Genomic DNA, 14,949 nt, shown 5'->3' with positions numbered 1-14,949 from the left:
GTGTAACTCCAACTACTCCGCGGAAGGTGGTGGGTGTCGGAGCGCCTTCATCGTACCGATTTAATGTCCCTTCCGCGTCGAGGCGTACGCGTTGCACAACAACACGATATTCGAATAGACCGCCGGTGTTGTGATACGGGGATAGATCGCGCCGTTGAAACCTTATACGATATTCCGTGAAGTATGCCGTGAAGGGTCGGTCAATAGGATGTGTTGATCGCATCTCACCCACCTACTCCGGCGACTGATATTACACATACGATCCACGTTGCGCCCCGAGGTCGAACGACGGCGCAGCTTACTTGTCATGGTACCCACGGCAATCAGTATGTGTTGAAGAGGGTCCTGACAATTTAAGGATAATACATCGCCGCACAATGTGCCAACCAGCCAACATCAGCGAGGCGCTATCTATTAAAACACACAACTTCCATCCCTCTGTCCTGTTCTCAAACGCTGATTTCCTTGCCCTTTCACCACAATGTCATCGCGCCAGGGCCCCCTTGGCCTTCAATCATCCAGAACATCCGACGCAACAATCCATAGTCGGTCTCCACCGCCTGCTGCTCCTGTATTCACCGGAGCATTTTTTGACCGGACTCCGGACGCTGCTAGAGCAAGGGCAGCATACTTCAAAGTCCTCGCCGGCGGATTAGTTCTGCTCACAATTACAATCTTTGCCGTCCTCAGTATATATTGGGGTGCATTGTGGCGCACCGACCGTTTCATTCATAACTTGAACGGTTGGATTGTGGTACGCGACATTTATTCTTACATAACCCCTAAAAGACATATTGAAACCCGCTCTTGGTACGATAGGACTTCGATGGTGGTGATATCGGCGCCGCCGTTGTGCAGAATTTCCTAGGCGTTCGTGGCGAGCCCATGAAAATCTCATGGGAGGTCAGACCAGCAAGCGACTTCCCTAACGGTGTCGATGATCTTGCTCAGGCAGTCATCGGCGAGCGTTGCTGGGTTGCACTTTCGAGTAGGCACATCCTCCGTCTACCGTACTACGTGACTAAGTGGCATTCAGTCAATCCAAACGCTACTGCGAGACTCAACGCCGCAGTAGCCTCGTTGGACGCGAACTATGATGGCACCAGCGCTGTGACTGCGTTCGGCGTAGAAGCCCGCAACGAAGATGCATAGTACGTTTCTTCAGTGCATAACTCACGAAATGATAACGAAAGGTTCTACTGTATAGCCGCGTTCTTCTTAAACCAAATGTTCGCTGAATTCTTGCTTGCGAATGGTACTTTGACTCACTGCAATGTGATTAGATTGATATTCCCATGGATCAACTTTCCTTGAACTTTGCAAACCAGTTTGCTCGTACACTCATCAGCAGACAAATTGATATCAGTACTGTTCTTTCTACTGCTCCTCAACTTATCACACGCCCGGCATATTTCACCCTTCGCAATCTGCGGCCTTTCGATATCCCAGTGTGAGTGTTATCTTCGTCTCTCCTTTTGAACATATAACTGATGCATTCGTCCTGCATCGTAGAGCTAGTGCAGTCACGTTTGTGGGCTTGATATACCTTTTGATCATCTCTGTGAGTCCGCGCAACACGTACACATCAAGCTAACTAACACGCGATAACTGTCTAGTTCATCGCCGCGGTACGCTTCAAATGCACTGGACTGAAAGCTGTCTACTCACAGCCTTGTTAGGGTATTGCCAATGGCGCTCGACTTGCTGCCGGCTTCGAGCAGCGCCTTTCCTTACCATCTTTGATCTCTACAAGGATCGTGACTTCGATCTCAATGTACTTTATTCTCTCGGTACGCTCCGTCCCCTGGGTCCACCTTCGGTAGATATGTCTGACATCCTGGTCTACCAGCTATTCTACTCGCTACAGAGTCTAGCGTTCCAGTTACCATTCCATCGTCGGTACGTAAAACTTCAATCGCCATCGCTTTGAGAGATGAACATCCAGCAGTTTCGGTCACCCTGGGTTCCTCGTATTCTGGATGCTCATGTGGTTTGGGATGACAGCACTGTACGTGACGCTCACCTCATATCTTCTTATCGCTATTGATGTGTATTCCCCATCGAATGTAGTGGATTAGCTGTAGAGGCCATGTTCACGTTGCTTACTCCACGCTTCATCCCATTCTTCTTGGTGTTGTGGATAATAAGTGAGCGAGCGTTTGACGTAGGGTGGCACTTGCTTACTTCGTTTCCCCGTCTTACTAGGTAACGTCTCAACTTGTTTCTATCCTCTGGAAACCTTGCCGGCATTCTACCGATACGGCTACGCATCACCATTTTACAACGTCTCCCGGGGCATTCGCACTATCGTGTTCAGTACCCGCAACATGCGTAAGTGTTACTTGTGATCTAGGACCATGTCTGTCCATCTGACTTCGCGCCAACAGTGGGGTTGAACTTCGGCGTCCTCATTGCGTGGATCGCCGTTTCCTGTATCACTATTCCGCTCACCTCGTGGTTTGTGCGGTCACGACAAATTGCAGCGCTGAGAAGCCAGAAGCAGCAATAGTAAACGGCAGGTGGCAGGCGGCAGGCGGCAGGCGATGAATTTGATACCCCATTTTGTTTTACTTTCTTCATGGACTTCATTGTGCAGCTTTGTGTTGTATGTAGAGATAAATCCCGTGCCGCCGGGCTTTGGTCGCGTTCGCTTGGGATCGAGTAGTGCTTTACGATCGTGGGTATTCTCCGAGTTTAGCTTGTTTGATCAGGCAAAATCGCTCGACAGCTTGAAGGGATATTATATGACTAGAATCGCCTGGCGGTGCTGAAAAATACCTTGCCTGTATGTGGGAATTTACAGCAAGAGCACCGAGTGAGCAAGAGCACCTCGTCGCTCGACCTACGGTCGAGCTCATTGCAAGAGGGACGAGAATTTAGTATTGACGCAAGTACAACTACAAACCTTCAAGGTCGGGGGTCCCGTATTGCCATTGGTATCAGGCAGAGGCAGTCATGGCGGAAGCGTAGGACTGCGCCTATTGAGATTCCAGACGAATTGGGCGAGTTCCAGGGAGGGGGACCCAGCTTTCCAAGCAAGGTAATCGAATGCCGGGGGAAATTGATGCCTCATGGAGTCCCTTCCTTGCGCAGCACCATCATCTCGCCAACGGAAGTGGGCGATAATATAATTTACACTGACTCATTGTCGATGTTTCCTCGCAAGTGCGACACAAGTTATCTACCAAGTCTGAAAGAAAGTGCTGCCTGAGTGGCTGGAAATAATGGCAACATTTGGGCAGTATACTGGATACGCTGAGTCGATGGATAGTTCTCTGCACCTGAAAGTTAGCAGTTCGTAATCGGAGCAAAAAGTGAATGCATACCGTTGTATGAAGCTCAACGTTCTGTCCTTGACGACCTTATCTCCTTTGCTCGTTTGTGGAGCTCTCTCATACGCTCGTCGCCTATTTCACGAGCCTCACTCCGCGCTTGAGCAAGACCTGCAACGGCAGCCAGATGTTTTCTTTCCATGCTCGCAGGGAACATATACAAGCCTGGGGCAATCCCCGCGACAAGGGCCTGCGGACACACTTTCACGCCCTCCTATGGCAGCGAGTAGAGAAATGTACATACTGTTATTCCGACGGCGAGGATGATTCTGTCCTTCCAGCGGTCATCCGCGCTGGCGTGCCAGTTATGTCTGCCTCGGTAATATGCGTGTTCTGCTCGAGGCCTGTGCCCGTAGTGGGCGTAATATGCTCGCTTTCGCCTCAATATCTCCTCGGTATAGGGGTCAACATTGGCATGCGCTCTCTTTCCACGAAGAGCATCGTATGCCGCAGTTATAGATTGAAAGCGCGCATGCCGCAACCTGGGTGATATAGACCGACCGTGGATAGAATCAGGGTGGTGTATGCGCACCAGTTCGTAATCTTGCAACAAGGTGGATATTTCTGTGAATTCGGGCACGTAAGCAAGTAATTTGGCGTACATCGAGCCTTTATATCAGTTTGCGACGCCCCATGAGGTAGATGAAATATCTGGTGCGGGGTCGGACGATTATGGGATGGGAAAGGATATGGGGTCTCGCCAGGCGGAGATGAACAGGAAGACGATAAAGATCGGGGATTCAAGAACTGGTATTTGGACCATAGGTTAATTTGGCAACGACAGCGCAAGGGAGAAAACATTGAGCTCGACGTTCGCGACGACGAGGAAGAGGTTCGAAGTCAAGACGAGCGGACATCACGTGGGCGTCGGGGAGAGTAAGACATTCGCCGAAGCCCGACGCACTCCGTTTTTCCTTTCTACTACCATGTCCGCCAGAGCGTTGACCCTGTCCGTTCCAGATCGCCAGAGGCTGATCGAAGGAGCATTTGAGGGTCAATATCCCGGCTTACTTCGCGATCTCTTTTGATATTGATTTCTAGCCAAGAAGGGTACATATAGCCCGTACTCGAAGTTCCCTGTCGGCGCTGCGCTGCTATCGGTGGATGGTCAGATAATAAAGGGTGCAAACATTGAGAATGCTTCATATGGTGAGTTGTTTCTATCCCACACGGCTTTGCCTTGAAACGATTGTCCGAAGGTGGCACGATATGTGCTGAGCGTACGGCGCTCGTCAAGGCAGTGGTTAGCTCCCTCTGTTGCTCGTGCAGCATGATTGCAGATGCTTGACTGCATTATCTCAGAGCGAAGGGATCCGTTCTTTCATCGGTCTCGCGGTGGTCACGTAAGTACATCCGTGCTCTACCAACATCCGCCTTACGCCCATCTACAAGGGATGTCAAGGCACCCATTTCGCCATGTGGGATGTGTCGTCAAGTCATACGCGAGTTTTGTGTGCTGAATATGCCCATCTTGCTCGTTCCGGCGGACTATCCACAGGCAGAGTCTGCCGAAGGTACAACAGAAGGTGGCGTTAAGGAAACCACCCTGGGTGAATTACTACCCGATAGCTTCGGGCCAGAACACCTCGAATTATCTAGGAAGTAAATCAACAAGTAAACAACCGATGTAGTTGGTATCATGGCTGCGGATGCCAAGTTCAAGCAGTGTCCTAAATGGCGCCACATTCTGCTTGAAATTAAATCTGACGATCGTAAATCGTAAGGTGCTCCTAGTCTCTACTGATCTAAATATGCTTCAGACGCATCATTATAGTCCTCTACTTACCCCGCTCGACGATGGCCACCAAAGCGGACGCTCTTAACCCCCGAACGAAGGAATACCAATTCTTCGGTCCACCTGGCGCGTTGCTCGTCACGATCTCCTCGCCGCTCATCGCCTATGCGCTATATTTTGGGTGCTCTGAAGAGAGTGGTGGATGTCCCCCGGGGAATTTCGCTGCCTGGATCCCCTCAGTGACATCGAGTACTACCAGGCTCGATTGGTGGATGAGTCTGTGGGATTCCGAGGCGACTGTCATTTATCTTGCTTGGTATCTGTTCTGCGTCGTGGCGTGGGCGATCCTCCCTGGCAACGACTTCCAAGGCGTGCTCATGCGCAATGGGCAAAAGAAGACCTACAAAGTCAACGGTATATTCTATCCTCTCTTCGCTATATACTCGCAGTCATACTCAATGTCGTTGTTTGTTTATAGGCTTTGTGACTTTCATTTGCGCAATAGGCATTGCTGTTGCGATGATTGTATATCAGGGTGTAGAATCCTTCACGTTCCTCTACCGGAAATGGGTCGGTTTCGTCACAGCATCTCTCCTCCTGTCGGTAATCCAAGCCGTATACGTCTACCTCGCGTCATTTCAACCGGGGAAACTGCTCAGCCTTGGAGGAAACACTGGAAACCCAATTTACGATGTATGCCATATCCAATTGCTTGTTGCCACCCCTAATGTTTAGGAATGAATAGTTCTTCATGGGACGCGAACTCAACCCAACTATAGGATCCCTGGATCTCAAGTATTTCAACGAGCTACGTCCCAGTATGATCCTGTGGGGATTGGTCGATATCAGCATGGTATGCGAGCAGGCGGTTCGCCGCGGCGGCCTCATCAAAGTCACCGACTCCATGTGGCTAGTCCTCGCGTTCCACTTATTCTACATTGCCGATTCCCTCTACAATGAGGCGCGTTCATTTTTATCGTTCCTTAGGTTGAAGTCCTGACGATCTCCTGGACAGACCGCCGTGTTCACGGTCATGGATATCACGACCGATGGCCTCGGCTTCATGCTCGTATTCGGGTGTCTCTGCTGGATACCTTTTGTATACTCCCTCCAAGCCCGATACCTGGTATTCCAACAGCTCGAAATGGGTGCACTCAATGTGGCGCTCGTGCTTCTCGTCAACGGGATAGGATATTACATATTCCGGGCCGCGAATGGCGAGAAGAACGACTTCCGGAACGGGAAGAATCCTAAGAGTGCGTTCGGTATACCGACTGCAAGTAGGGACTGCGGGCTCAAATTGTGACGGTTCTCATAATATAGACCTCAAGTACATGAAAACGGAGCGAGGGTCTAAGCTGCTCATCACTGGCTGGTGGGGTCGTTCGAGGCATCCGAACTATCTGTAAGTCACCTCCCCTCATCAATTACCCAACACTCACACGTGCACGTAGTGGGGACGTGATCATGGCGCTGGCATGGTCTCTCCCCACCGGCTTTAACACCCCAATCACCTACTTCTACGTCATATATTTCTCCATCCTCCTTCTTCACCGCGAGCGCCGGGACAACGAACACTGTGCACAGAAGTGAGTTATGGTGTTCTTCCCTCCTACCCTCAGTTCCCTCATGAAATTGATACTGATGGATTTTTGTTCATCATCCACAGGTACGGGAAGGATTGGGAGCGGTATACAAAGTTGGTGCCATACCGCATTGTGCCGTATGTCTACTGACGAGTATCTACTACTTCTACTTCCCCGTACTGCACATACTTAGTAGCGTACGGAGAAAAGGGGGCACGGGCTGCTGTAAGATGACCTGGTACTATACTAAATCTACAAGCAACTTCTGTGCTTTCCCTTGATTAGAGATTCCGCTGAAGCTCAATTCCCTTTCAACACTCGAGCTCAAGTCCTGCGGCATACCAAGCGCCAGTGATCTGCCTTTTACGCCAACAGGTCTTCGGCTTTGATGTATGTTTCAGCCATTTTGTGGTCTATCTGATAAATGCGACATATAGGGAGACGCCACTCTATACTGTTCGGGCTTCTCACACCTGCGACTATGTATGGACTGCCGTCAATCCATCAATTCCGTACAATGGCTGTCTTCGACATTGATTGATATCCGGTTCTCATCCTGATTTCTGATATGAAATTTAATGCCTCGTTGCCACGAACATTGCACGCAAGTTCTGTTCTGTCTATCCCAACGTCCCCAAAAACTACGGCGTCCCTTCAACGACGACTGTGAACGACCGTCATGAAGCCAAACCACGCATGGACGTTCTGCTCTGCTCTGCTCCATCTCTGCAAGCGTATAGATGCTGTTCTCATAAACACCACGATAGACGATACATTTGGGGACCCCACCGGGCGTGTTATAGCGTACCACCCAGTTTCAGCTTGGAATGATGGTCCAAATTGCGATCACTGCAATGCACACCCGGACGCAAATTTCTTATACATGGTGAAGCCATACCATTTGTACATCGTAGGAAGGTGCTGAAACCAAGATTTACAGCATACATGGAAGGATTCTACCTATGATCCAAAGCTGGAAGTACCCTCAGCCTCAGTGACATTTACTGGTGCGTCTCGAAGACACGTAACCACTTCCCAAGCTACAGTCATTTCTACATCTTAGGCACGGCCGTATACGTTCTATGCGCACTTTCCCACTCAAAAGCCAGACCTTTTGGTAGCTCTAATATGACCTTCTTCATCGACGGTCGCCTTGCAGGGAATTTCACTCAGGAGGCTCCCGGAAACGCTGGCTTCGACTACAATGTCGCGGTTTTTGTCCGAACAAATCTTCCTTCCACGGAGCACAATCTCACGATTCAAAATGGATATGTCGACGGGCCGCGGACATTGATGCTTTTGGATGCAATAATATACACGTGAGTACACCAGGCTTCAGGGAATCCTAGGACTGTTGCTCATCACAAATTAACAAGCCAAGATGATGGGAAGTCGGAGGCTTCATCAATAAGCGTGGATCCAAAGGTTGGCCCAACCGCCACAATACGCGCTTCTACCGAATCATCGTCAACATCTGGGACTGTCATAATAGCGGCTGTGATAGGGAGCACTGGTGGGGTGGCCCTCATTATTCTTCTGTACCTCCTCTGCCATCGGCACCGATCCCACAGGGCATCTCATACTCAGACATTCATCACTGCATCCGGAGGACGCTCTACTCCTAGTCAGTCATACATTACAACACCTTTTGTGTACGAAGGACCGCCATCCCGCCCTGCTGCTCCATCTTCCGTTCAGGACGAGGAAGCCCCCCCGCCTTATGGATATCCCCAGGGGAAGACGTGATATGAACAGCAATAGAGGTACCGAGGTCAGATCTTTCGTCGCGCTTACATACATGTGATAGTATAGACATAGGGTGTATTGGTTGTTTATCTTGTTAATACCATTGATTAGGTCTATGTCGGACTCTACTAGCAACATATCCTTTCAAGATAGGGCGCAAATACGGGAGGATATTCCACCTAGACACTGGTTAGAATTGTCTGAACGGTTGTTGGTCAACGGCTGAGCGAAGGGCACTGTACTTATAACAAGCCGTCTCACGAGCGGAAAGGAAGTACTGAGCGTTATCTATTATCTCTTTCAACCTCGGAAATAGGAGCTAAAAGAGGGGGAAAGGGGTTGAATTAGACGCAAGAATGCAGAATGTGAGATTCAATCAAGGGATGCTACAGATTTCGTTTCCTAGTGACTATGCCTGAACTGAGAAAGATGTCGAAAATCCGAGGGAAAGAAAGTAGGTATTTTCCACATGGAACTTCATGATCAGCCATCGAGGAGCGCTTGCGCCGCTTTCCTTGCGTTGGCTCGCACGCTCTCTACTTGGAGCTCCAAGTTCCTCATCTTCTCTCTAGCATCGCGCAGCTCCTCCGTCAGCTTCGCGTTCTCCGATTTGAGCTTGTCGTTCTCGCGCTTCAGAGCCGCGTCATCACCGCTCTGCAAGGTCGATAAGTATGGAAGTCGAAGAAATCAAAATGTAAATAAAGACGAACCCCGCTAGCAGAAGATGGCACAGTTTGCGACCTGATCGGGGTGTGGGCGACGCTCTCGCTCACTGATCGCGAAATGGGGTTAGCACTGGTCGGTGTAGAGATCGCCGCCGGAGTGGGCGTAAATGGTGGCGGTGAAAGAGGAGAAGGCGCGGGGGCAGCGGAAACGGCGGCGGCGGGTACTGTAGCGGGAGGGACCGGAGAACTGAGCGCGCTCGGAGGAGCAGCTGCCGCAGTTGACGAGGTCGTCGTTTCCCCGCTGTCGAGACTGACCAACTTCCTCTTGATCTCCTTGCCTGAGAAGAATTCGGAGGCTGAGAGACTGGGCTCATAGGATGGCGCCGGAGGAAAGATGTCAGATTGGAATGAATCAGCCTGGAATCAAAGAAGCGGAGGCGTGAGTGATGATAAAGCACACTGAAAGCGTGCTTACGCGTCTTGGAACCTTGAAGGCAATGCTTTCAATAGTGTTGCCGAAAATCTTGTACGCGCGCGCGATCTCGCACTCGCTGACGTTGAGGGCGCGGCGAGGGAGGAAGCACATTCCGCGCTGAGGATCGGTAGATTTGTGCTCGTCCAGAGCGAAAAGGGCGTCTGACTCGTATTCGTAGTACCGAATATTACCATCACCCTTGCCCGCTAGAAACGTACGAGATGAGATGCCTGCACGACATGAAAGAAGAAAAATGCATACCCAGGAACAAAATATTGTTATCACTCCAAAACGGCATGACAACACCTGCACTCTGGTCAAGCACCGTCATTTTGATACTGTTAAGACTTCCGGAGTCCCAGATGCCGACTTGTCGATCACTCATCTTGCTGAACCCAGTGGTAGCAATACGGTCGTGATCGCCCATGAAAGTCACTCTGCTGCCTTTGACGCCGCCATGCCCGTCAGCGACGCGTACTGCTTCACTTCCAGCACGTGGATCGAACAAGCGCAGTTTGCGGTCGCGACATGTAGTTGCCAATAACGTACCCGTTGGGTTGAACGCGATGCTTTGGATCGTGTCATTGTGGCCAACCAGCGTCGACTTTGGGCTATCGGTGTTATCCAAATCCCAGAGCTTGACGGTGTGCTCTCCGCTCGCACTTGCTAGCACCATGTTGGCAGTCGGGTGGAAGACGACCTGGCCAATCTTCCTGGGCGATGCCACGATCTTCGCTACGGGATCAAAGTCCTGCGGTGCCCACCCTTCCTCACCCCAGCCGTCAAACTCGCTCGACTCGACTTTCCAGATGAAAACGTTTCCGTCCTCTCCAGCTGATGCGACGATGGAATCATTGTGTGGCGACCAGTCGGTATCTAGTACCGGCGCTGTATGTGACCTAGCAATAGGTAATGTGTCCGGAAGCTTGGAAGGGAATGAGCCCGAGATCGGCGCGAATGGTGTCGGCAACGGCAAGATAGCAAACGCGCCTCCGCCAGAAGCATTCCAGTTCACGCTGAGGTATTTCTGAAGTACAGTCAGCATGGATTTCCCATCGCAGGACACGAAGTCTACTCACCGCCGAAACTGAAATGACATTCGTGTCCCATGCACTGTTCGTGACCTTGATGTTCTCGATGTTGTATTCCTTCTTAGCTGGCTGCCCGAACACATGCCTGTATTGCTGAGGCAATCCAGTCAATAGAAGCAACAGATTCACGCGATACTGACCTGTATTTCGATGCTCGGACGAAGCGCGACATGTTGGTCGTTAAGTGAGAGTGGTAGATGGCTGGTTACCAGTTCGATTGCTTGATTAGGGCCCCTGTTTGCGCAGCACGTGTTGGCGCTGGTGCACCCCTGTCAGTCCCTGTCAGTTCCCTATCGGCCTAAGTCGCGTTCCTACGCGTTCAATGCCCGATACATGGGGGTAAACCTTGGTCTCATAAAGTAAGTAAAGTGAATATACGTGCAAGCTGAGTATGCAAAGGATCTTTGAGCACAGATTTCGCGTGCTGTTAAACGTTGATATTCGTACCCCTGACCTCGTAAGCGCTTGGTACAGTAGTGGGCGCTAATTCCTGCTGAAACTCTACGGATCGCCCGCAATGATAGGACCTCTTTGCAGATTTCAGAAGTCGTCCCTACCGCTGGAAAAATAAATACGCATATGGGATAACTAATCTGAACTACAAGTGGCGCGTTACGGACCTTGGGGAACCGGCATTGTGAATTATTTAATGTCGCACAAACCTCAACACTTGCGAGGCTATCGGGCCCAGGTGAGAAAATCCAGTTGTACTCGACCAGTCTTCATACACATAAAATCCTCCTTCGCTACAGGCTATAGTACATTACTATCGCACGCTTTGAACATCTACAACACCCGTCAAAACAATTCCGCTAATTCACGAGCTCCCATCCTGGCTTCTTCGGCGCGTTGTCGGCAATGTTCCCATACACAATGCCGCTGTCAGAATCGACAAAGCGACCGGTGCCGAAGTCTTCAAAGTCGAAGGTCCAATCGCTACTGCCTCCTCCAATGAGGTTTCCTTGGGAATCAATGTAGATCGGCCTACTCTGTGGCCACGCAAACAAAGCAACTGTGTCGGAGCGAATCATGACCGTTCTATCTGGCACATTCTTCGCGACCACACGGAACATGGTGCGCCTGGTCGTGGATACGACCACCCTAGATCTGCCAGAGTCGTAGAACCAGTAACTGGTTGGATCGACACTGGAACGAATGTAGAACCTGTGGCCGTCGTTATTCTTATCCAGCTGGATCCACTGCACGCTTACCAGTCTCCGCTAATGAGGTCGGTGACACCCTGATCAGGGATGATATCCACCCCTCTCGCGCCGCGGTCGTTCTGAAGCGTGAGGAACGCACGACCACGGAAGGATTCTGAAATAGTGTTCACGCGCGCGTCGCTGAAGAAATTGAGCACGTTGAAGACCGCAGCGTTATGGTTGTAGAACTGGGGGTTGATGCGCTTGATGTCGGCCAGCAGGTTGGCATTCGCTCCTGGCAACTGGGCCCTTGACACGGCACGCCACCATTCGTCGGCGGTGGCGGCGTCGCTGAAGGTGCCCACAATACGCCAAGTGACATCGGTGCTGACCTGGCAGAACGAGGTGAGCAACTTATCATACTGGACACGAGGAATCCTAACCTGAGAGAAATAGACGTAGAAAATACCCATGCTGGTGAAGAGATGATTTTTCAAGTCCGTTGAATTCTGTGATCCAGTCGTTGGGTTGGTTGAGGAGTAGTGGGAGGCAGGAGCACATTTTATACCTCTCGCCATCCAAGACCCTTCGCCCGACTTAAGAATATCTCTCTTCTCTTCGCTTTAGTTGTGCTGACCTTTGGTAAGTAAGGCACTCTTGCCACGACTTCTGACAATTCTTTCAAACAACGTGTAGTTGCTGCAGAGACACTTTGACACTTCCCCGCAGCTTCCCCGATGAACCTGGGAGCCGATGCGTGTCATATGAGGCATAGAAGAGCCTAAGCCCTGTGTTTTTGGTTATGATCACTCGCGCAATTCAGTGTTGGACGCGAACAAGAGTATGATTTCGTGTTGTCAACCTCACTAGCGCCGCAAGCTACTCACGGAAGAATCGAGGTACCGACTTGTTTGTGAGTCGATTTATCCTTCAGCGAGTGTGCATTGTGTTGCGACCATCGCCCTCGGTCTCCTTCCAGTGAATTCCTACACTCTGATTTTAATGACGTAAATTTCCTACCAACGTCGCAGGCACATTACTACGGAGAAAGGGCAAGTATCTTTGTATCAAGACAACTGTCACGGACTCATTCGCTTCGAGCCTCTAAAGCATGAACGTGTGTACAGCTGACCGCGCAAGGGCAATCCGTAAGGATCGACCGCGGAAAGATCCTCAGACGGACCCCTTACACCAACTTACGCGAGTTACCTTGCTCGAAAGCTAGGTCCCCCGAAGTGAAAAAGACCAGGTTTATGGGAGGGGGGCAGCTGACGATGCCTTCTTCTCGCTGTTGCACCCTATTGAGCTGCACACTCTTTCTTATGCATATGACACTGAATATGATATTTACGCTAGTGATATACCCGTTTTTGTATGTTTCTCTCAGTTTGTACTATACAAAGCCACGGAATCTACATAGCTCAATATACTCACTACCTTCAATCTCAAAGTGTGGTCCTTATACCGTCTAGTAAACTTACCGAGTAAGTAATTTCCTCTGAATATCGTCTGTGACCGTCTACACAGGGGCTGAGGGGAATGCACCTGATCGTGCGAACTGGACGACACACCGCGCCTTCTGAATTCTACTAAGTTTCTAATATCTTGCCCCGTAGATGGATATTCAACTTCCCACCGATTCGCCACTATGGCCCCCGTCTTCAAGATCATCCCCACTACGCAGCAATACGACTGGGGCAAGATTGGCCGGGATTCCAAGGTTGCGCAGCTTGCACCGTCAGATGTCTCAATAGATGAGGATGCGCCGTACGCGGAGGTGGGTCCTTGGATCTTGATCATCGTTTCGGTTTATTCATAAATTATCTGTATAGTTATGGATGGGCACACATGTTAAATCACCATCTACAGTCCAAGCTACCTCGCAACCACTCTCCGAAGCCCTGGCTGCCCACCCAGAATTGCTTGGGGAGTCGGTTACTGAGAAGTTTCGAGGCGCCTACGGAACCGACAAGGGGAATCTGCCCTTTCTCTTCAAAGTTCTTTCGATCCACAAAGCGCTCAGCATCCAGACACACCCAGACGAACCCACAGCCAAGGAGCTCCATCGCACGCAGGGAGACATCTACAAAGGTTGATCTATCATCAAGTTGCTTGATCTGCGCCTTAACCTCTACCTAGATCCTAATCATAAACCAGAGATGGCTTTGGCCCTCACTCCGTTCTTAGCTTTGTGTGGCTTCATGCCTCTCCCTAATATCGCATCGAATATTACCTCCACACCAGAGGTAGCAGCGCTAATCCCACCCTCGACCCTGTCTGCGTTCCAAGCCATCGCCTCCTCGTCGACCCCCAGCGAACCTACAGAGAAGCAGGCTTTGAAGGACGTGTTTTCCGCCGTGATGACTGCCAGCGACTCCGTCGTCCAAGACCAACTCGGGAAGCTCATCGCCCGATACGAAGCACAGGACCTCAACGCTGGGGAGAAGGCAGAGGTAGTTGACCTCGTCCTACGATTAAACACTCAGTTCCCCGGCGATATTGGCATCTTCTGCGCCTTCCTGTTGAATCAGATCAAACTCCAATCCGGAGAGGCTATTTTCCTCGGCGCAGGCGAGCCCCATGCATACGTCGAAGGAGGTAAGCGGTCCCCGCCGTTAATTATCTTCACGAGCTCAGATTCACACAGACATCATGGAGTGCATGGCCAATTCGGACAACGTCATCCGCGCGGGCCTGACGCCTAAGCTTCGAGACATACCGAATCTCGTCGCAGGGCTCACATACACCGCCGCGCCGCCTGAAAAGCACCTTGTCAGGCCCATGCCGTTCGGGGGTTCCTCTATAAGTAGTACGCAGTATGACCCCCCGATTCCGGAGTTCTCGGTCGTTCAGCTAGCCTTGGGCGGCGGGAAGTCGGAGAGTCATCGGGCGGTCGGCGGTCCGAGTATTGCTATTACCACCAAGGGAATCGGGGGCGTGAAGTGGGACGGAGGGAGCGAGGATGTCAAAGTCGGCGATGTGTTCTTCATCGGTACCGGAACCGAAGTCATGTTTGATGCAATCGACGACTTGGTCATGTACAGAGCGTTCACTGAGTAGTACCTTGCTGCACAGAGCTGAGGGTTGGATCCTTCGAAGGTCATGGAGGAGGTGAATAAAACGAGAAGGTAGAGAATATAGTTTAGAGGGACAAATAGGAATATCGTATTTGTACGT

At 50.8% G+C, this 14,949-nt stretch overlaps 7 protein-coding genes across 7 annotated transcripts; 4 read left to right on the top strand and 3 right to left on the bottom strand.

Moving 5' to 3' along the window:
- Window positions 1-481: 481 nt before the first annotated feature.
- PC9H_006889 (uncharacterized protein) lies at window positions 482-2,509 on the top strand (the record flags this gene model as incomplete). The annotated part of the gene is made up of 12 exons (XM_036776428.1): window positions 482-754; window positions 820-988; window positions 1,037-1,151; window positions 1,208-1,229; window positions 1,284-1,450; window positions 1,513-1,561; window positions 1,680-1,790; window positions 1,850-1,899; window positions 1,949-2,008; window positions 2,071-2,147; window positions 2,206-2,331; window positions 2,388-2,509. The coding sequence occupies 12 exons, from the start codon at window positions 482-484 to the stop codon at window positions 2,507-2,509; spliced, it is 1,341 nt and encodes a 446-aa protein (XP_036632447.1).
- Window positions 2,510-3,339: 830 nt separating this feature from the next.
- Window positions 3,340-4,133, bottom strand: PC9H_006888 (uncharacterized protein; the record flags this gene model as incomplete). Its single annotated transcript, XM_036776427.1, has 3 exons — window positions 3,340-3,522; window positions 3,577-3,875; window positions 3,935-4,133. The coding sequence occupies 3 exons, from the start codon at window positions 4,131-4,133 to the stop codon at window positions 3,340-3,342; spliced, it is 681 nt and encodes a 226-aa protein (XP_036632446.1).
- Window positions 4,134-4,258: 125 nt separating this feature from the next.
- Window positions 4,259-6,803, top strand: ERG24_1 (erg24, C-14 sterol reductase; the record flags this gene model as incomplete). The annotated part of the gene is made up of 12 exons (XM_036776426.1): window positions 4,259-4,325; window positions 4,374-4,481; window positions 4,532-4,575; window positions 4,635-4,675; window positions 4,725-4,934; window positions 5,093-5,481; window positions 5,546-5,760; window positions 5,813-6,028; window positions 6,083-6,323; window positions 6,391-6,472; window positions 6,522-6,656; window positions 6,737-6,803. The coding sequence occupies 12 exons, from the start codon at window positions 4,259-4,261 to the stop codon at window positions 6,801-6,803; spliced, it is 1,815 nt and encodes a 604-aa protein (XP_036632445.1).
- A 529-nt stretch (window positions 6,804-7,332) lies between these two features.
- On the top strand, window positions 7,333-8,399 carry PC9H_006886 (uncharacterized protein; the record flags this gene model as incomplete). Its single annotated transcript, XM_036776425.1, has 4 exons — window positions 7,333-7,539; window positions 7,594-7,660; window positions 7,717-7,972; window positions 8,030-8,399. 4 exons carry the CDS (start codon window positions 7,333-7,335, stop codon window positions 8,397-8,399), a joined length of 900 nt encoding a protein of 299 aa, XP_036632444.1.
- Window positions 8,400-8,882: 483 nt separating this feature from the next.
- Window positions 8,883-10,802, bottom strand: CRN1 (Coronin-like protein crn1; the record flags this gene model as incomplete). Its single annotated transcript, XM_036776424.1, has 6 exons — window positions 8,883-9,053; window positions 9,110-9,481; window positions 9,540-9,745; window positions 9,801-10,566; window positions 10,619-10,715; window positions 10,771-10,802. 6 exons carry the CDS (start codon window positions 10,800-10,802, stop codon window positions 8,883-8,885), a joined length of 1,644 nt encoding a protein of 547 aa, XP_036632443.1.
- A 640-nt stretch (window positions 10,803-11,442) lies between these two features.
- PC9H_006884 (uncharacterized protein) lies at window positions 11,443-12,245 on the bottom strand (the record flags this gene model as incomplete). The annotated part of the gene is made up of 3 exons (XM_036776423.1): window positions 11,443-11,794; window positions 11,842-12,164; window positions 12,216-12,245. The coding sequence occupies 3 exons, from the start codon at window positions 12,243-12,245 to the stop codon at window positions 11,443-11,445; spliced, it is 705 nt and encodes a 234-aa protein (XP_036632442.1).
- Window positions 12,246-13,420: 1,175 nt separating this feature from the next.
- On the top strand, window positions 13,421-14,832 carry PMI1 (Mannose-6-phosphate isomerase; the record flags this gene model as incomplete). Its single annotated transcript, XM_036776422.1, has 4 exons — window positions 13,421-13,549; window positions 13,605-13,863; window positions 13,912-14,370; window positions 14,420-14,832. 4 exons carry the CDS (start codon window positions 13,421-13,423, stop codon window positions 14,830-14,832), a joined length of 1,260 nt encoding a protein of 419 aa, XP_036632441.1.
- Window positions 14,833-14,949: the final 117 nt, after the last annotated feature.

Source organism: Pleurotus ostreatus (genome assembly GCF_014466165.1).
Source record: "Pleurotus ostreatus strain PC9 chromosome Unknown scaffold_4, whole genome shotgun sequence".
In the NCBI taxonomy this organism is placed as follows: Eukaryota; Fungi; Basidiomycota; class Agaricomycetes; order Agaricales; family Pleurotaceae; genus Pleurotus; species Pleurotus ostreatus.
Note: the sequence above shows the minus strand (reverse complement) of the source record. Positions and strands in the feature narration are given on the sequence as shown.